General features: G+C 44.0%; 1 protein-coding gene across 4 annotated transcripts in view; it reads left to right on the top strand.

Annotated features, from left to right (window-relative positions):
• VEPH1 (ventricular zone expressed PH domain containing 1) overlaps positions 1-21,022 on the top strand; it is a 226,118-nt gene that overhangs the window by 12,915 nt on the left and 192,181 nt on the right. For all 4 annotated transcript variants that reach the window (XM_041733586.1, XM_041733587.1, XM_041733588.1 and 1 more), the window contains exon 3: positions 10,762-10,977. In XM_041733586.1, the coding sequence (XP_041589520.1) occupies positions 10,762-10,977 (216 nt within the window). The remainder of the gene's footprint in view (positions 1-10,761; positions 10,978-21,022) is intronic.

The following is a 21,022-nucleotide window of genomic DNA, read 5'->3' as shown; positions in this document are numbered from 1 at the left end:
TAGAGCCAAGAATCAAGCCCAGAGCATTTGGATTCAGAAACTTCTTAGCCACCACACCGCCCTGATCTTGAGGTGGTTTATTTGTACTCGAGAGGAATGTGTATTCTTGAGTTAGTGAGAATAAGGTATTAAGTTGATTAAAGAACTCTTTTTTTTAAAAAAAAAAGAACTCTTTTTGGTTGTACTAAGTTCTCTATATCCTCAATAAATTCATGTGTGCTTAGACAGCCAAATGCTAAAACAAGTGTTTAAACATTTCCCACTATCATTTTGGATAGGGCAGTTTCTCCTTGTAATTTTGTCAAGACTTCTTTATAAATTTGGGAGCTTTTTTTAAAAAAAATTGAAGCATAACTAGCATACAATGTTTTATTAGGTTCGGTGCACAACATACTTATTCAATAATTTCACGCATTACTCAGTGCGCCCCACAATAAGTGAAGTCACCATCTGTCACCACACAGAGTTATTACGATATTGTAACTATATTCCCAATGTTGTACTTTTCATCTCTGTGATGTTTATCTTATAAACATATAAAAGGAATGGAAGTTTGTACCTCTTAAATGCCCTTATTTTACCCATCCTCCCACCCAGTTCCTCTCCAGGAACCACCAGTTCTCAGTATTTAAGAGAGTATTTTTTTGTTTGTTGTGTTCATTTGTTTAGCCTTTTAGATTCTACATATAAGTGAAATCATATTTGTCTTTCTCTGGCTTATTTCACTTACATAATACCCTCTGGGTCCATCCGTGTTGTCTCAAATGGCAAAATCTCATTCTGCTTTATGGTTGAGTAGTATTCCTGTGTGTGTGTGTGTGTGCACGTGTATGTATTTTTTATTATGTATTATAAGTTTAGAATTGTTATTTATTCCTTGGAGAACAAGTTTAGAATTGGTATTTATCATTTGGAGAACTTTTCCTCTTACTATGACGTATTGTGCGACTTTATTCTGATAAGTTTTGCCTGTTTTCTTTGGGGTAGTTGCCTATTTTCTCTTTTTCTATCTTTTTACTTTTTACCGTCCCGAGTCCTCATGACTGAAATATAATATGTAAACACATAAGTAGATTTTTTAAATAATCCAAATTGAAAATGTGCCTTTTATTGATAAATTTAATTAATTTTTATTTATCATGATAAATTATATATTTGGATATATTATATATTTGGATATATTTCTCCATTTTATTTTGAGTTACATTTCCTGATTTCTCTAAATTTCTCTTTATCTTCTGCATTTTTATAATTGAGTAAAATTTTATACTTTTATTTTTCTACCGCTATTGGTTCTGTTGATTTGAAAGTTACATTCTAGTTTTTTAGTAGTTACCTTTAAAATTTTAGCAAACATTGTCACCATATTTTATCAATTCCAAGACAGACATTTTTTCACCTATTTGTAACTCTGAAACAAGTATATATTTTATAATCAATTGTAATTTTTACAATTCCTGTTGGCCAGGTATTAGGCATATAAAGTTGCCTTTGTCTACATGTGCATAAATTGGCTATAGGTTTTCATATCGTTAACATTCCAGCTGAATTAGGTGCATTATTGTTACTACCAGTGTTGGGTTAAATGTCCACTAAAAATGTTTCCAAAGCTTCTGGACTATAATTTGGTACTGAAACAAACACTTAAAGGGTATGCAGCAAGGCCTGGAAGAGAGCATCAGAATACAGATTTTATATCGGTGGACAAAATATTCATCATTGCAAGAATGATAGGAATTCCACAGTTTCATGCAAAATAATAACTGAGAGTTTTATGGAACCTCAAGAGGAATATATATATTTTTTTGTTACTGAGAAACTGGTAAAATATTATCTATTATACCACAATAAGTAATGCAACAGAAAGTAAGAGAAACAGGCAATTCTCTTGGAAGACATGAAAGAAATTTCAAAGAAATAAGAGGCTGGCCAGTACCATCCACTTATGTCTTGCATAGAATTCTCTTTAAGACCTGAGATAACCCACTATTTAATTAGCAGTCTTCTCTCTTTCTTTATGACAGAAGATCTTATATAAATTGACACCATCTTACATTTGATTGATTACAATGCTATTCGATAGCTCTCTTCTCCTGTTACTAGGAGGCCCTTGGAATACTTTCATGCCCCTCTTATATGTTAATGTTAAGCAGCACTTTTTATTTCACCTTAATACCCTTGAAACTATTCTTTAAAGTTACTGATTCTTTAAAAAAAATCAACCAATGTTGTTTCAAGCACCTAATATTTCCCCATTTTTTCTCACTATTCTTTTTTCCCTGTAGTCTTCCTTTTTTTTTTTTCTTCATCTAAGATTCCACTTTCTGAAGTATACAAATTAAAAGTCCCATCAGTGAAGACCTATTAGTGATAAACCCTGTAAATGTTTGTCTTTTCTGGGAAGTTCCTTGTTTTGCCCTTAACATTGAACGAAGATTACCTGGGCATGGATTTCTAGCTGGGCAGTCTTCTCATTTCTCAGTAACTCTGACCATTGCTATTATAAAATCTTTTGTCAATTTGTCATTCTTTATGCCTAACCTATTTTTTCTCCATCTTCGGTGTGCCCTGTGGTTTCATGGTTATGTATCCAGATATGGTTTTATTTGTATATCCTTACTCAACTCTCATTGTGTTTTTTGTGAGTTTGGGGTTCATGCCCTTTGTCAATTTGGGAAATTTAAAAAACATTATACCAAATATTGTCTTCTCCATCTCATTTTTCCTTCTGGAAATTCTATTTATTCACCACTTATGCATTTCACATGTAATTTTTTTTAGTGCCTACTTTCTTCTGGACATTGGGAATATAACAATAGACAAAGCAGACAAAAACCACTGCCCTCATATCCTTCACATTCTCCGATTTTATCCTCCATGCCTTTTGTTCTCTTGTATTTTCTGTCTCTAAATGATGCATCATGTTTTCATTTCCTCAGCTCTATATTCCAATCCACTGTGTCTTTTTCTCAACTGTATTTTATCCACTATTTCATTCATTCACTGAGTTTTTCATTTCTAGAAGTTTCATTTGCTTCCTTTTAACATCTTTCTGTTCTTCTTAAAAGAGATTTAGTCTTTGTTCATAAAAAGAATTCGCCTTAATACATTGAATCATTTTGAACATCTGGTTGCATAATTTGAAGTCAATAATTCCATTATCTGGTTTTTGACTGTCTACTATGGCCCCAAGTTGTACCTGCTAACCTGTGTTCATATTGGCTTGGTTCCTTAAGAGTTTTGTAAGTTTGAATTTTTGAATTTGGTTTAAATAAAATTTTACTCATGTGAGCGCTGGATGGCTTTAGCTGAGTGTTCCACCCCTAAAGTAGTTTTATGTTTGCTTCTGCTGGGAGTCCCCGTGATGTTATCAGCTCTGGGATCTTTGGTGCTGCTGATGGTGTTGTTCCTGTCTCCACCTTGGCAATTCTTAGAAGGATAGAAGAAGTGAGATATATATACATGTGCACTCTTGAAAGCAGAAAAAAATGATATAAATATGTTATTAGTATGGAGGCCGTGTAGAATGTGACAGTAAGAGGAGTTAAGTATGCGGTCTCTTTGTGCTGTACGTTATGAAGTGGTTGTGAAATGAATGTACAAAAATATTTTGGAAATATTCATAACTCCTCATGTGTTATAATATTTATCAGTACATACTATGTGCCAGGTACTGTTGTAAATCCTTTCTCTACATTAACCAATTTACTCCTCACAATAGTAGTAGGAGAGAGATATTAATAATATCCTGATTTTAAGGATTAGCTTACTGAAGGGCAGAGAGATAAGTGATCACTCAAGATTGCAGAGCTGCTAAGAGCAGAATGTGGCTTGGGGCACAGGCACTCTGACCCAAGGGTCCATACTTTTAACTGCTGTGCTGTTCCGTCTCTCAAGGGACGAAGGAAGAAATGATCTTCAAGATGTTTTCCTTCTTCTCTTCCAACTTCTACTCCAATGCCATTCCCACCACTAACGACTTTATTTCAGATGTTCCACATTCCCTTTCGCCAGTGGGCCATCCCCCTAAAGACTGTTTACAGCATAAAGTCTGGCTGGTTTATGGTTTATGGATGTTGATTGGAGGTGTGGTGTCTGCGGCCTGAGTGGGGGTGATCCATCCTAGTGACTAGACTTGGGGCAGCACAATGTGTGGATTTTTCATTGTCCCACCTTTATAATTTGATCTCCCCACCGCGTTAGGGTAAGTTACTTAAAAATTCACAGTGACCAGGTTACTGTGAGAATGAACCTCAAAACCCCAGTTTAATGAGTCTGATATTAAGTAGATCTGGTTCTTAGAAGTTACTAATTTTAGTACCCACAGGTACTGATTAAATGTTGAACTCAAACATAAACACATATGTATGCACACACATATATTTCATAAGAACAGGGTGTTTTCCTGGAATGTGAGTCAGGAAAACCCTAATTGCAAAACTGATCCTGTGCCAAAAGGCTTTAAACTATTCGATTACATCATTAAAAGTTTTTAAAAATTGCTCTTTTGTCTTTTTGGATATTTGTTGAAGAAAGCAATTAACAGCTTTTTAGGTTTTCAACCCCTTTTTTGAGGAACTCTCCATTTTGGAGAATGTTTTTCTTCATGTCATATGTAGGAATTTAAATTTATAAATTTTTTCAAGGTAAAAAATCTTTTCTTCTTAGTAAAGTAGTGTGTCATAGGAAATTCTTAGCTGTAAGAGATTCACAGTAGTATCAAATTCATAACTGATGCACCTATGCCTAATATATTAATATATTCACTAAAATTATGACCAGTGTGCCCTGGTTTATCCTTATGGACAGCTGCTTAACTTCCCTAGTTAGAAATCTTAGAATATGTACCATTTGTTAAACAATCTTGCTGACACACTAATCTCTCCTGTATATTCCAGCTTCGTTCCAGAGTGCTCCTTTCAGAATTCTCCATCAATTCAGTTCTCTTTTTTTTTTTTTTTTTTTTTTTTTTTTTTTTTTTAATTTTTTTTTAATTTTATTTATTTATGATAGTCATACAGAGAGAAAGAGAGAGAGGCAGAGACACAGGCAGAGGGAGAAGCAGGCTCCATGCGCCGGGAGCCTGATGTGGGATTCGATCCCGGGTCTCCAGGATCGCGCCCTGGGCCAAAGGCAGGCGCCAAACCGCTGCGCCACCCAGGGATCCCCAATTCAGTTCTCTTTTAGTAAGAAAATGGAACCTTGGTGTTCATGAACCAAGACGCTTACGTACGTCATGTACTTTCACTGAGTTGTGCCTTTCACTTTTACTGAGGCGTATTTCATCCAAATGGAAATCCCTTTGCTATTTACTGTTAAACCATTGTTTAGACCATTTGTTATGGTTCCCAGAGTCATCTATATAGACTCTGTTGTAATTGGGTTCCCAGGAATACAGATTCCAAGGTGGCTGTTTCAAGGGAGGAACAAACCCCTGAGGGAGGCCATTCCCTTTGACAAACAACAGCGTCCGCAGGCAGACTTGGCTCTGGACTGGCAGCTGAGAAAATGAGTGCCTCTGTCCTAAAGGGTCTATGGGCAATGCACCATAGTGTCTACTACCGTCTACACCTCTCACCATTCAGATCCACCTGCTTTGTATAATAATTCCATTCTATATGGAGGCAGCTTCTCTAAGATGCTTTTCCTGACAAAATTTATAAGAAGAAGGTTAGTGAGAGGATCTATCATCTCTATCACGCCAGTTGCTATCAAGGCTGCAGTTGGTACTCTGTGGTAGACTGAGTAATGTCTCCCACCCAAAAGATGTCCACCCAAAAAAACAAAAACAAAAACAAAAAAGCAAACAAAAGATGTCCACCTGTGAATTTTACCTTACATAGAATTTTATCTTACATCCTATCCTACATACGGTTTTTCAGATGTAATACAGTTGAGGATCCTGAGATGGGGGGATTATCTGGATGGACCCAATATAATTATAAGGAGCAACAAGGTCAAAGGCCTTTCTTTGAAGAAGAAGGAGGTGGGACGATGGAAGCAGAGGTTTGAGTGATGCACTTTGAAGATAGAGGCTCGTGGTAGTGATGAGCTAAGGAAAGCAGGGAACCTCTAGAAGCTAGAAAAAGAGAGTGGAAATGTATTCTTCCCTCAGAGCCTCCAGAAAAACCAGCCCTGCTGACACCTTTACTTTTGCCCAGGGAAACTAATTTTCAACTTTTGACTTCTGGAACTATAGGCAAATAAATTTATCAACACAAATTTTGAACCACTAAGGATGTGATAATAAGTTATAGCGACAACAAGAAAGCTAATACAGCCTCCCTCCTCTACCAACTACTCTAATTCCTAACCCTTCAGCTAGTACCTCTGCTGATTTAAGTTGCTTCCTAGTTGAGTGACTCACATGTGTTTTCCTGAGGGATCTGCGTCCCTGGTCTCCATGCCTCTCTCAGAGTATGATGGCTCCCTTATCCATTGGCCACCAGAATTGGGCGGGGGAGTGCCTAGAGATGCCCCCTTTACTTAACAGCAGCCTCACCTTCTCCTGATGAGATGGTCAATTGCCTTGCCAAGATGATCACTCTTTTTTTTTTTTTCCTTTTGTTGGTCTCTTGATCCAGGAGCTTGAAGTGATGGAGTTCCCAGGCTTAGTATTTTACCCATAGGGAATTTAACACCATGTTATAGTCGTTATTTTAGTATATACATTGCCTTTTAGAGGATGGCTTCTCATCCCTACAAGATACTAATCTAAATTGCTTCTTTGAAGACTTCTACGGAAAGGTCGTCATATGCGATAGGACTAATAAAGCCACGATCAGGTGCCCCCTGCTGTTCTCAGTGGTTCTCTAGTCTGATGGAATGTGATGTGGGGTCTCGTGTCAGCACACCAAATACTCTGATCCTTCAAATAGTGGCTCAAGCTTAGGTCCTGTGGGCAGGAAAAGTCAAACCCAAACCTGGATCACTATAAATTCCACTCAATATTATTGATGTCCCTTCCAAGGTGGAAAAGGTCTTATGTAAATAGCTTGCACCAAATAGTTGATTGGTGTCCCTGAGGGAGACTGCCATTCTGGAGGCTCGACATTGACCTCTGTCGCTAACAAATTGCATGTTTGGGGAATGAGATCACCTTGGTGAATGGGAGTTTATGCCATTGGGTAATGCATAGCTCTTGTTCTTCTCACCAAGATTAGTCCATTTTTTCACCTATTGGATCACACGGAGGTGACTATAACAAAGGCACAGCTCATGTCATTTGAGTGTCGGCTTCCTTTTGTCAATGGCATTGGCTCTCTGTTCTAGCTATCCTTATTGTGTATATTCTCTTTATCACATAAAATACTCTTTATTACACATGATGCTGCTTGATATTTGAAGATAATACCATTAAAAGTAACTGCTACGTACAAAGGCAATTGTGGCCAAAGATAAGTGATTTTAGCCCACGAGTATTCTCTGTTATTTTTCATCGTGAGAATGACTTTGGCTTTTCAGTGACTGCAGAGATTTTTTGGAAAAGTTAGAATCACTTTTTGCTCATTCACATTCTGTTTTGTCTCTATGAGTTGGCTCCAAAAGAACCTGTTTACTGCACAGCAGGATTCTGTTCTGGCATAAGTAATAATTCTGCTGCATTAAAATAAAGATTACAGTCACCAACAGAGGAGGCGGGTAAAAGAAAATATACTAAAACAGTCTGCCAAACCAAGTGGTGTTCATTCTAGGAATGTGGGGATCAATTAATATCTGGAAATTTCATACTATATGTTTACATCACACTCACATGTACATGCCAGCTAAGAAAAAGTGCTTGGTTATCTCCATAGATGCTAATAAGGCAGTTAAAAAAATTAAAACAAATGTTTAAACTTTGACAACAGGAAGAAAGTGATGCATCCTATATGATTTTGAAATATTTACAGCATCTTCTTGCTTTTGGCCACAAATTTTTAAATCAAAAGCCAAGAACTAAAACCAAGAACTAAATCAGCATTCTTGCTTTTATCACTTTTATGTAAAATAGCTTCGGAAATTCTAGCTGACACAATAAGCCATGGAATATATAAAAGGAGGATCCAATACAGACATGTTTCTGGAAAATCCAAGAGAATAATCTGAAAAAATTATAACAGTTAAAAAGAATTGAGCTAAACAGGTGGACGCAAGGTGAATACAAAAGAAATGTAGGGTGACTTAATCAGCAATAACATTAAAAGTTCTTTTTTTTATAATAAATTTATGTTTCTTGGTGTTCAGTTTGCCAACATACAGAATAACAGCCAGTGCTCATCCCGTCAAGTGCCCCCCTCAGTGCCCATCACCCAGTCACCCCCACCCCCTGCCCTCCTCCCCTTCCACCATCCCTAGTTCATTTCCCAGAGTTAGGAGTCTTTATGTTCTGTCTCCCTTTCTGATATTTCCCACACATTTCTTCTCCCTTCCCTTCTATTCCCTTTCACTATTATCTATATTCCCCAAATGAATGAGACCATATAATGTTTGTCCTTCTCCAATTGACTTACTTCACTCAGCATCATACCCTCCAGTTCCATCCACGTTGAAGCAAATGGTGGGTATTTTAACGAGGAGAAAAACAGATTTTGTTAACAGGTACAACAGAGACATAAAATACACTAGGAAGCATCTTTAAAACTTTGTGTTTATATGAAGAAAATGGCAAAATTAGTATTCTGAAAGAATTGGAAAATGATACAAGCAAACAGTAAAGACAACTCTGAAATAGAAACAGATGTATATGAAACAATTACTAGTAACAGAATTATTCAATAATAATGGTGGGGAAATTGATTAGCTATTTAGTAGAAAATGTTCGTCTTTATTTCTATACACAGCATATAGGTTTAAAGACTAAATGAATGATTAAAGGATTAATTTCTAACGTACCAAATGTTAAATGTTTAAGTTTTTATTTTCTAATCTAGAAAAAAGACAAGAGAGTTTTTATTAAATCTTTGGATGAGGCAAGTTTGAAGTTAAAAAACAAAGCTGTTAAAGGAATCACAGGAAAGCAACGAGGATGAAGAGGTGGATATTTGCATGCTTAGGGTCGCTCTGCCAAACACATAGAAACTGTGAGCTTGGCTTTCCCATGGCTGGAGACTGGGGTGAGAGGGATACTAACTTTTCACTGTAAACCTTGCTTTATATCTTTTGCTTTTTTATACTGTGTCCATGTATTACTTTTTTTAAAAAAATAAACAACTCAAATTTCCAGTTTAAAAAAGAAAAAAACAGGGCAGCCCAGGTGGCTCAGCGGTTTAGCACCGTCTTCAGCCCAGGGTGTGATCCTGGGGTCCCGGATCGAGTCCCACGTCGGGCTCCCTGCACGGAGCCTGCTTCTCCCTCTGCCTGTGTCTCTGCCTCTCTCTCACTCTCTCTGTGTCTCTCATGAATAAATAAATAAAATCTTAAAAAAAAAGAAAAAACAAAAAAATCCCAAAAGGTTGACTGATTTGGCTCTTTAAAAACTTAGCATATCAATAGATAGCAGCAAAGAAAGTAAAAATAATGAAACATGGAGACATTGTCATGACCAATATGCCAAATGTTGACTTAACATCCTTGGTAGAAAAAGATCAAAGGAGGATCCCAAAAATTGGAGTCATGTAAGGAAAAATTGACAGGATACAGTGGGCAATTCACAAAGGAAGAAATGCAAATAGCCAATAAGCCAAAATACTCAACCTTACTTCTGATCAAGGAAATTCCAAGTAAAATAGCAATGAGATAACTGGTTTTCACTGGTCAAATTAGCAAAAATTAACAATATTCTGTTCTTGCAAAGGGGCAATGGGAAAAGCATGCTTTCACCCAGAGGATGGACTATACATCAGTAAGACCTTTCTGGAAAATGGTTTGGCCGTAAGAGTCATGATCCCTAAAAATGTTCCTGTCCTTCGTCTCAGAAATTTCCACTTCCAGAGGATCTAGGTCACAAATAATCTAAGTATCGAGAGAGCTTCGTGCATATAAGATGGTTACTGCAGCATTAGATACAATAGCAAAACCAGATTTTTAGGGCCGGAGCTTGCCGCAGAACAGAGAAACCCCACCACTTCCCATCTCTAACAGCACATGCTGGTGTCAGGATCAAATTGCTTCACTGCTCGATTATATTTTCGTTTTTGTCAGTCCAGCAGGCCATGGGCAGACCAATTTTCCAAATTAGAGTGATGGGCCTGTTTTTTCACAGTTAGATGTTTGGGAGGGTCATATAACCTCTCAATAAAGAGGATTAGATATCCGAGTTGAATGAGGGGAAATGTGGTTGGGGAAAGCTGACATGGATTTGGTAGTTATCTGAACCGAAAAGAGAGAGCCGAAATGATGTGTTTTCGGTTGCGTAGAGAAAGAGAAAGAATGTTTATGAGGGGAAATTAGAGGGTGGTTTGAAACATTTCACAAAAATGACTGAAATGTCAGAGCAAAAAAGTCAACCCTGACCTGTAATGGACTTGGAAACTGAAACAGCCCGAAAATTAAACCTGCTTGGCAAGTGAATAATTAAGCTTCTTTGGCCTCTCCTCGCTCCCTGGCTGTGGTCTGTGAGAGCAGGAGCCCGCTCCGTTTCTGCACGGTTGCATGTGGCCTTGTCCAGAGATCCTCATCTCCAGGGAGGAAGGCCCTCCTTGTGTTGGGGCTTCCCAACCTCACCCCTTGGCGCATGGCACGGCACGCCCACCTGCTAAGTGAGTAAGTTGGTATTTCGTCGGTCCTTTGAAAGAGAGCTTTCCAGAGTGGTCTTTAACATGAAGGTTTTCTTTCGACCAGGATTACCAAACCAATAACAACGACCAGGCGGTGGTTGAAGTCTGTATCACGCGAATCACCACAGCCATCAGAGAGACGGGGTCGATTGAGAAGCATGCCAGAGCCCTGGTGGGCCTCTGGGACTCCTGCCTGGAACACAGCCTGAGACCCTGTGGCAAGGACGAAGACACTCCCCACGCAAAAATTGCTTCTGACATCATGAGCTGCATTCTGCAGGTGGGTCCGCGCTCGGCATCACGCTCTTTGACACTGTCTTTGCGACTTAGGTGAACATGAGGTATCTCTGAACCGGCAGCTCACGTTTCTCTAGCCTTTTGGCGCTGTGGAAAGATACCAGAAGCCATCCACAGCGGAGCCCGACAAGGTTCCAGAGAGCCTCTGCGGCCTGCCAGACACAGTGTGGGAAACTCAGAGTCCTACCACAGCAAGCTCCGGGCTACGTAGAGAGATAGGACGCGTGCATATTAGGACTTAACAGGAAGGCATGCCAAGATCCAAAAGATGAAAATTTTCCTGGAAAATTCAGGAAAAAACAAAACAAAACAAAAAAAAACCCTGTTTACCCAACGAGACCAAAGGGGGGTGGGGTCAGGACTGAGGGGCCACGAGCTTGGAATATGTGGAGAGAAGCGACTATGCCGTCTTTAAGACGTCTCTAGGTATCGCGAACAATCCATGATAATAATACCTGCCTACTCTAATCGTGCCTGGCTGGCTCGGTCCGTAGATCATGCGACTCTTGACCTCAGGGCCATGAATTCGAACCCCATGTGGGGCGCGGGGCCTACTAAATTAAAAAAAAAAATTCCTTCCTCTTGGTGTAAACATGAATTTAGAATTTGGGCTCAGGGGATCCCTGGGTGGCGCAGCGGTTTGGCGCCTGCCTTTGGCCCAGGGCGCGATCCTGGAGACCCGGGATCTAATCCCACATCAGGCTCCCGGTGCATGGAGCCTGCTTCTCCCTCTGTCTGTGTCTCTACCTCTCTCTCTCTCTCTCTCTCTCTCTCTCTCTCTGTGACTATCATAAATAAATAAAAATTAAAAAAAAAAAAAAAGAATTTGGGCTCAGCCACAAACCAATTACGTAAGATCGACATGGCGGGGAAGTCACTTAACTTGCTAAGCTACGGTTTCTTGCCTATAAAATACGGATGGAACGACATTGTCTAGGACAGATTTTACCAACCGGTAAATATTGGTGATGTGGATAGGCGTTTCTCAGAAGACAATCCTGGGATCAAGTAAGTCTGGAAGCACTGGATTCAGTTTTTCCCTGTTGGGCTGCCGTCTGTTTCGTGGCATAGTAAAGGCTCTGGAAAACGGTGCGATTTAGAAAGCTGCTCACTTTCGCTGAGCACCGTGTTTTTGATTCTGATTTGCCCGTGATTCTTCCTTTCCCCTCCCTACCCCCAACACAACATCTATGAATATCTCTGAGAACTATGGTTTCAGAGCAAGTTCCAGAAATTCTGGTTATGGGGACGCGTCCAGCACTGTGTGTGACATCTAATACCGGCCTCCTTTCTTCTCCTCCTCCTTCTTCTTCCTCCCCGTCCCCCTTCCCTTCCTTTCTCTCCTCTCCCTCGCCCCCTCTCCTTCCTCTTCACAGTTGTCCCTACTTAACTGGAGCGTATTCCGCTTTGTCTGTCTAGTCCAGACACTGGTCGGGTGAACAAAAGACTGTCCGTACCTGCCACACCGTCTTTCCTTTGTCCCCAGGGTGAGAGGTAGGAGGGGAGGAACGGGGGTTTCAGCACAGTCAGGGACAGGTTAATGCTGCGTGGCTATAACAACAAAGACCTAATACGTCTGTTCTCCACTGATAATTGAATGTGTCATTGACGTTCATCAGACGTACAGATCATTTCACTCCAAAGTGCCATCCCACTGACGTTCAGACAGAAATTCCCCAATGGTCCGTACTGGGCAGCTCCCCCCGTGATTTCAGAGCTCCTGCCGTGGACTCCCGAGTGGCGCCATCTACGAGCGTGAGCCACGAGTGGAATTTCAAGGTTTCTAGTGGCCACGTGAAGAAGAGAAAAGGAACCGATGAAACTCGCTTGATAATACGTTGCCCTTAGCCCAGGATGTCCAAACTATTATTATGTCAGCGTGTGATCAATACGAAGGTCAACGAGCTCTTTTACTTCTCTTGTAAACCACGTGTGGGAAAGCCGGCGTGTGCTTTTGCACATGGCCCTTGGGCGTGGCCACCCTTGCTTCCCGCGCGTCGTGGCCCCGGCGTGGCACGACTAGCAAGCCAGGAGGCCTCCGTGCGTGGAGAGCACACTCGCAAAGGGTTACGAGCAACGCGCGGCGACTTCACGGGGTAGAGAGGTGGCGCGCGAGGGCATTTCCAGCCAACAGAACCTTCCAGGCTTGTGTCACAGGCCAGATCTGCGACCTGAGATCGAGGTCAAAGAATTTATGAGCAGGCCGCCCTCCAAAATGCTCCGAATTTAAGCGTACAGGGGAAGTTTCATTCTGGGCAGAGGCCTTGGGTGTCCTACAAGGGGTTGGCGGTTGGGGAGCAAATGGACACGCTACCCCGCCTGCCCGTCAGGGGCCCCCGGGTGATGAGTTTGCGAGACAGTTGAGAGCAGAGCCTTACGCGTAGGCCTGGCATCTGGGGCAGGGACAGAGAACAGGCCCGGGGACAAGCTCTGGGCTGAGAGGGACAGTGAGTCACGGGCGGGGACTGCAGCCTGCAGGGCCAGCGGGCACCTCGGCTCCCAGGCGGCAGAGGTATGAAGAGGAAGGCAAGGGGCCCCACGGGCAACTCTGCTTGCGGCCAAGGCCTGGTGAGCTGTCCAGGCCACCCCCGGGGATGTGGCTCCAGAAAGTCAGCCCCGGGGACCGAAGGCAAGGCTGTGGTTGCAGCTTTGCTGTTTAGCTTTGATCAGATTTGAAGGGAGACGTTTTTGGCCTGTGGTAAATATCGAAAACAGGATTTTGTACCACATGTAATTTAGGTTCTTGTGGGAACCATGTAAAAATCCAGATGACTCCTATTCTGCTCTGCTTTTTTTAGGAAAATAAAACAGTAGATCAACTTTAAAGCCAACCGCTCCACATTTTGAGCTTGCACAACCCCCCCCCCCAAAAAAAATGAGAAAACAACAAAGAAAGAGAGTCCTTCTGCACCCGTCTAGCTCCCCAGATAAGCCACGCCGGAATCGCACTGCCAGGCACAGACCTTCCAGCTCTTCCCACATCTGTGGCCATTTTACCCAATTTTCTTTTTTTCCTGGCCATTTCTCTCTCATCTCGAGCTAAATAGGTTCACACACACGGCAACGTTCTGTCCTTTTCTCCCCAGATTGCTTTTTCAACCTATACTGCAAACCTACGTCGGGTGCCTCGTTCCTTTTCCGCTTTTAATTAGTGATTATATATATTTAATTCTTTCTTTTCTTGGCCCCTGCGTTTATGAACTCGCCACACTTACCTTAAAATGGTTCTTAAAAATTCCGGTGGTCGCCTTCTACACAGTCCTCAATACAAAATCCGTGCCCGTATGACGTGCACCTGCGAGTCTGGGTTTCTTTGGCCCCCAGCGACACGCTTTTACAAACGTCCCCACGTCCCCACGTCCTTGAACACGTCTCGCAAGCTGTCCTTCATAAAACAGAGGGTGGACCAGGGGATCTCCCCGCAAACCTTCTGCTCTAAAATTCTGCATCCTGGAGGAGGCCCTGAGACGTAGCATGGCAAAGAGCCTCGGAGCTGGAGGGCTCCTGGGTCCAGCGCCCTTGGTCTTACACGCACGGGAGCCTGGAGGTTCCCTTGTGGCTCCTTCTGCATCTGTGAAAGGGGCACAGGCCTCCGTGCTGCTCATGAGAACCATCTCTTCTCCTAGAAGCACTCCATCTGCGGCCCAGCCACTCTCCAGAAGGATCTATCTCAGGCCTCAGCTTCCTCTGACCAGGTTGCTAGGTGGAGTTGGCCAATGCCTCTTGCTTTGCCTCGAGAGGAGCCCTGAGAGGGAAGATACTCCTCCAAGGCACGTTGCATCCTAGGATGAATTCAAGCCCGGAGGGGCCTGCGCAAAGTCAAGATGCACCTGAGGGAGACCGTGATGATTGTCATAGCTGAGGTGCGAGAATGGATTCCGCTTGGGTGGCCAGGCCCACCGCTGGGACGTCGAGTCGGTGCCTGGTTCGCTGGCGAAGGCGGTTAGAGCATCTGTGCCAGCCCAACCTTGCGCAGGGCTGTCGCCAGGTCAGCGCAGCGGGCTCTCTCCTCACGTCATGGATGACTGCGTGAACAAGGGGAAGGCGCTGTCGGGGGGCAGGAGGGAGAGGACAGACGGCCCTCGAACTCACGTGGAAATCAGAAAGTATTTACTTCTCTTCTTCCGTCGATGGACCACCTGCCCGTTCACCGTGATCCCACACTTCAGTGTTCCTCTTGCCCCTCGGGTGGAAGTTGCGTGAACAGGCAGGGCCCTGGCCGGCGTTGCCGGGGGGCCCTGGACGTTCCCGAGGGCAGGTCCTCCGCAGCTCCTAGGGGCAGAATGGGTCCGCTCGGTCCAGATCTTTATCCACCAGGCGATCCCGGTTCCACTGCCTACATGCAGGGAGATCCCGGGCGGTTCCATCTCTCTGTGCCTCCGCTTCCTCGTCCCCAAAATGCTGCCACCGCCCCCGTGAGGCTGAGGATTAGTCATTAGGGGATGGACGTAAAGTGCTCGGGACGCGGGAAACGCTGCGCAGGTGCCCGCTTGGCATCTGCAGAAAACTCTAAAACAGCACTTACGGCTTCCCGACGAGCTGTCGTGTAATCATTTATTGTAGCCGTTGTTCACTGCTTGTCTCTCCCTCCCCCAAACAGAAGCCGTGTTTGCATGATGTCGCCCCAGCACCCGGCGAGGCAAAGGGCACATAGGAAGGGCTCGGAATAGTGTTTATTGAATGATGAATGAGTGAACGAACAAATGAAGGATTGGACAGATCAGGAGATGTGACTGCCCTCTGGATTCTGCAGAACAGCTGTGTTTCTCCCTAGAATGGGTCTCCGTTATGCCACACAAGACAAAAAAATAGGAGGAGCCTGGGACACAACCTCCCAGGGTATTGAGACCCACTCCTTGTTACCTGTCTGAAAACACCCTGGGAAAGTCTAGGCGCATGTGCCATTTAGGCCTCATGTGCACCCCCAAGCTGCTAAGAACCAAGCATTTTATACATAAATCCAAGATTTGATTATCTGATCAGTGATGCGGGATGAAAAAACCATAAAACGGTGATTTTAATCAAGGACACTCACTATTTCTCGAGCTTTCTCTTTTATGGCTGGTCGTTGAATTCAAAGCCCAAGAGCCAACGAGCCTTTCAGTTGCTCTCAGCTCGATAGATATCCCCTGTACTTAGCTTTATTCTTTTCCATTTTAAAACTCTGGGAAGTGTTCCCAAAGTGCATGTTTTCAAAAGGAAAGCCCGCACCAAAGCTCAAATCAGCGCTAATCTAGTCAAGAAATATAATTCTTGGCGTCCACTGAACAAAGACCTTTTGTTTTGCTTCTGTAGCTGAAAAAATAACCGCGCCCACGAGCAAGTCTCTCCATCTCCGCTGCGGCTCACTGGCTTTGTGGCCCGAGTAGCGGACGCTGAGCTGAGGGGTGATAGGCGCGCCGGCCCGCTCACACCTGCCCTGGGGGCAGGGCCCGTCCTCAGCCCCGTTTCCAGCCGCCGTTAAAGTGGTTGGTTTGTGCCGGTGACCACGGGGCCCTCTCTGCACGTGTACCCTTAGCGTTCCTCTGATCTAAATAATCCTAAAGATAAGATAAATTCACGGGCCCGAGACCTGCTGCATTAACAAGTCCTTTGCTACGCTTAGGAGTGAGCTCAGCATCAGAAGGAGGCTGTAGGGTGCCTGTTAGACCCGCGGGACCCGAGTCTGTCCGGACTCGGCCTTGGCTTCCCAGGCCGCACTCAGCGGCCCTGGCTTCTCGATACGCTACGGGCAGGTCTCGACACTATGTAGGGATGGGAAGCCCTCGGGAGTCACTCCTTGGTGTTCATACAAACCATTTGCTCTTTGCTTAATGTGTACTTCTGCTGTCATTTGAGAGATTTCCGGGGGACGTATGTGGGAGGAAAATAGGAAAGTCGAGTGTGTTGAAGTTTTGTTTTGTTTTTAAAATAATGACATTATGCTCTTATTTTTTTTTATTTGACTTTAATTGCATTTTATTTATTTAATTGCATTTTATTTATTTATTTCCTTTATTAGTTTCAGGGGTAGAATTTAGTGAGTCGTCAGCTGCGTACAACACCCAGCGCTCGTCACATCCCATGCCCTCCTCAGTGCCCATCACCTGGTTACCCCATCCCCACACCCACCTCCCCTCCAGCAACACTCAGGTTGTTTCTGCGGTTCAGCGTCTCTTTCGATTTGCCTCCCTATTTCCATCTTATTTTATTTTTTCCTTCCCTGCCCCTATGCTCATCTGTGTTGTTTCTTTAATTCCACATATGAGTGAAATCATATGGTATTTGTCTTTTCCTCACTGACTTATTTCACTTAGCATCATACCCCCTAGTCCCATCCTCATCATTGCAAAGGGCAAGGAGTCTTTCTTTCTGATGGCTGAACAATATTCATCTCTCGATATTCATCCACACCTTCTTTATCCAGTGGATCAAGAATCAATGATCAATGGACCCCGAGGCTCCTTCCACTGTTTGGCTGTCATGGACACTGCTGCTGTGAACATTGGGGTGCAGGTGCCCCTTCAAATCACTATGTTTGTATCCTTTAGATAAACACCGTGTAGTGCAATTGCTGGGTCGTAGGGCAGCTCTATTTTTAGCTTTTTGAGGGGCCTCCACACTGTTTTCCAGAGCGGCTGCACCAGCTTGCGTTCCCACCAGCACTGTAACAGTTCCCTTTTCCCCACATCCCCGCCAACATCTGCTGTTTCCTGTCTTGTTAATGTTTAGCCGTTCTGACAGCTGCGAGGTGGCATCTCATCGTGGTTTTGATGTCTTCGGAGAAATGTCTGTTCACGTCTTCTGCCCATTTCTTGACTGGACTTTTTGTTTTGGGGGTGTTGAGTTTGATAGGTTCTTTATAGATCTTGGATGCTAGCCCTTGATCTGATAAGACATTTGCAAATATCCTCTCCCATCTGTAGGTTGTCTTGTAGTTTTGTTGACTGTTCCCTTTGCTGCGCAGAAGCTTTTTATCTTGACGACGTCCCTATAGTTCATTTTTGCTTTTGTCTCACCTGCCTTTGGAGACGTGTCTTGCAAGGCGTTGCTGTGTTGCTGCCTGTGTTCTCCTCTAGGATTTTGGTGGATTCTTGTCTCACATTTAGGTCTTTCATCCGTTTTGAGTTTACCCTTGTGTCTGGTGTGAGGGAGTAGTTCAGCTTTATTCTTCTGCATTTTTAAAAGTATGATGTCACTGTTTTTTAATAATGACATTATACTGTTAAAAAAAAAAACTACACATTTCACGAAGAATCACATCTCAAAAACTTTAGTAGCTGCCTATTGTTTTTCTCAAAGAATCTAGAACTGTTGTAAGAAGAATATAATGGAATCGGTTCTTTCATGGTTGCCGGCAAACTTTAGCTCACCCACCGAGGTTTAAAGATATCAGTTGCTGCAAATACCGATTTTCATTGATCTTTCATTGTCTGTGTTCACAGTTAGTAGGAACATGAGTTGTGCTTCCCAGTGCCACCATCTGGGGTTTCTGAGCCCCTTACAGGTGAATGTGCTTGGAGACTTATTCCTCTAACGAAACATGTGTACTTCTCTCTACCTGCAAGTTGTTCTTGGCAAGGACTCAGATTAGGTAAAGTAAGCCCGGGCACAAAGTTCTTTGTTGGAAAGCTCTGAGAAGAGTTGTGTGATTGTGTTCCACTCAAAACTTGGGCTTTGTTCAGCCACGACAGGGATAAAGATGTGTCATCTAAAAGTTAAACTAGCGAAAGTCTACACGCAATGGGCAGATTGGCTGGTCTGCAGGGCAAACCAAAAAGTTGTATGGGTGGCACTGAGGGGCTTGGGAAATGCCCATACGCGGTAATTGAGGTAACTTGACTATAATAACCCCAAGGGAGCAGGGATAGAAGAAGATTATGATAGAGAAAATGAGCACATCAACCAGCCCTGCTAAACAACACCGCATCCTAAATATACACTCTGAAGAGAACGTCAGCAAAGGGGAGGATGCTCAGTGAGGGGTCATTATTAGGGCACAATTAGCACAATTACCCAGCACCGTTCTGTGTGTGTGTTGGGGGGTGGTGAGGGCTGGTAGAGACCAAGTCTGATGGATAGGAAAGTTCCCATCAGTCACCAGAGATGGGGATTTGGTTATGGGGTAGGATTGCTATTTTAGTCTGGATGACGTAACCCTCAGGATCTCTCTTTGCTCTTATCTGATTTTATGCCCGTCAGGGACCATTCTGGTTAGTAATCTGGTTCCTGCAATCCTGATAATGTGAAAGAGTCTGACCTAGGAAAGACCCTCGCTGTAGACGAGTAAGCTAGCATGCCTGATTATGCACCGGGCTTTTGGAAATCCCTTGGTGTGAGTTAGCATCAGTGGATGCGAACAATTCTGTCTGGCCTGACTAAGCACACCCTCAGACTTCTAAAGCTGAAAGGCAGGGCGCAGCCAGCCTCCCAGGGAGGCCTCACAGCTCATCACATCAGTAACGGCCCAGTCCAATCAGGCCCAATTAAGTTCACCGGGAGAGGAAGTGCTCTAGATAAAGTCAAAGCGTCGTATCAGAGAAGTCTGGCCGCCAGCCATGGTCCTAATAGTCAGACGGGGTTAGGAGCTCTCGGAAGGATCAGGACACAGCCTCGTGAGCGGAAGGCTGCAGAAGCACGAGGTCTGGCACAGAGCGGGAGGGCCAGAACCCCGGCATGGCTGACGTGGCCGCGCAGTACCAGGTGGGGGTTCGAGTACCTACTTCCTCTGCTCAGGAGTCAGGTTGACCCTGGGATCTGGAAAACGGCTAGAACTACAGAAACGGTCTACTTTTGTTTCTAGGGACTGAGGGGGCAAAGCTTAAGCACAACGGGAGTTAATTGACTCAGAAAAATCGGGGGCTAGCATCGGCCTCAGCACAGACTAAAACACGGGGCACGAATGATGTTCCCCAAACCTATTTTTTCTCAACTTGTCTCTTACGTAGATGCGTGTTGCCTTGAGTCTCAGACGATTCTCTCCTCCTGAGGCCACCCCCTGGCAGCAGCTACTCTTGGTCTCCTAGTCTCAATATTTTGGCTTCAGTAGAGGACAGAATGTCTTTCCCAGAGCCTTGCAGTGACTCCTTCGCTGTAATTGGGTAACTTGCCCATTCTTGAACCTTTCATTGGGACCAAAGAAATGTGATTTTCTGATGGGTCTGCTATTTCTACTATGGTAATATGGAGTCAAACAGCGCGCAGTGTGCAAACTCTGCCTTGTAATTAGGCCGAAGGATGGGTTGACAGAATAGTTGATGGTAGTGAAGACAAACGATTTTTAAGAGCACTTTGCATTTTTTTAGCCATTATTCCCTAATTATGCAATTAGATGCTGATGGCACTATTTCATATATATAAGGATACTGATGGCCAATCACAAAGTAAACAAAAAGAGAATTAGTCTAGGACCCAGATTTTCTTTAGTTTTGAGCCTTCCATCCACTTATTTTTTTCTGAATTTCACTGGCTGCAACTTTAGTTTTTACGATATGGCCAGAGAGCACCTTATTCAACAGTCCTTGGGTTGTTCTCTCCAGTGAACACCTGGGGCATTCTCGTCACCATCAGGGGCTCCTGGTCACCCTGGCCATCAAGTGCAGCCTCCCGGGCCTGGAAGGCCAGCCCTTTGCTAGTCACATCCGTTTGGGCCCCCGTCTGGTGCTCAGCTCCGTAGCCCAGCTGTGTCCCCCACCCCATGCTCCCAGGCGGCTGCACCTGTGCCTCTGGGGGCTGCTCCTTCCTGCCTGCACCCAGGCGCCCCTGTTCATCAGGCCCAGCTGTGACATCAGTCCCTCCAGAAAGTCTTTTTTTTTTTTTCTTTTAAGATTGTATTTATCTGTTCCTGAGAGACCCAGCGAGGGGCAGGGCCGCAGGCCCCATGTGGGCCCATGCAGGCCTGGATCCCGTCCCGGGGTCATGCCTGGGCCCAAGGCGGACGCCCCACGGTGCAGCCCCGGGTGTCGGGGGGCCCTCCTGGACACCCCCAGGACAGGCCCGGGGCTCGTCGGGCTCCCGGGGGGCTGGCTGTGCCTTCGGGGCCCGTGCTC

This window comes from Vulpes lagopus, chromosome 19 (assembly GCF_018345385.1).
Source record: "Vulpes lagopus strain Blue_001 chromosome 19, ASM1834538v1, whole genome shotgun sequence".
Lineage (NCBI taxonomy): Eukaryota > Metazoa > Chordata > Mammalia > Carnivora > Canidae > Vulpes > Vulpes lagopus.
The sequence above is the reverse complement of the archived record's forward strand: the minus strand, read 5'-3'. Positions and strand labels throughout refer to the sequence as shown.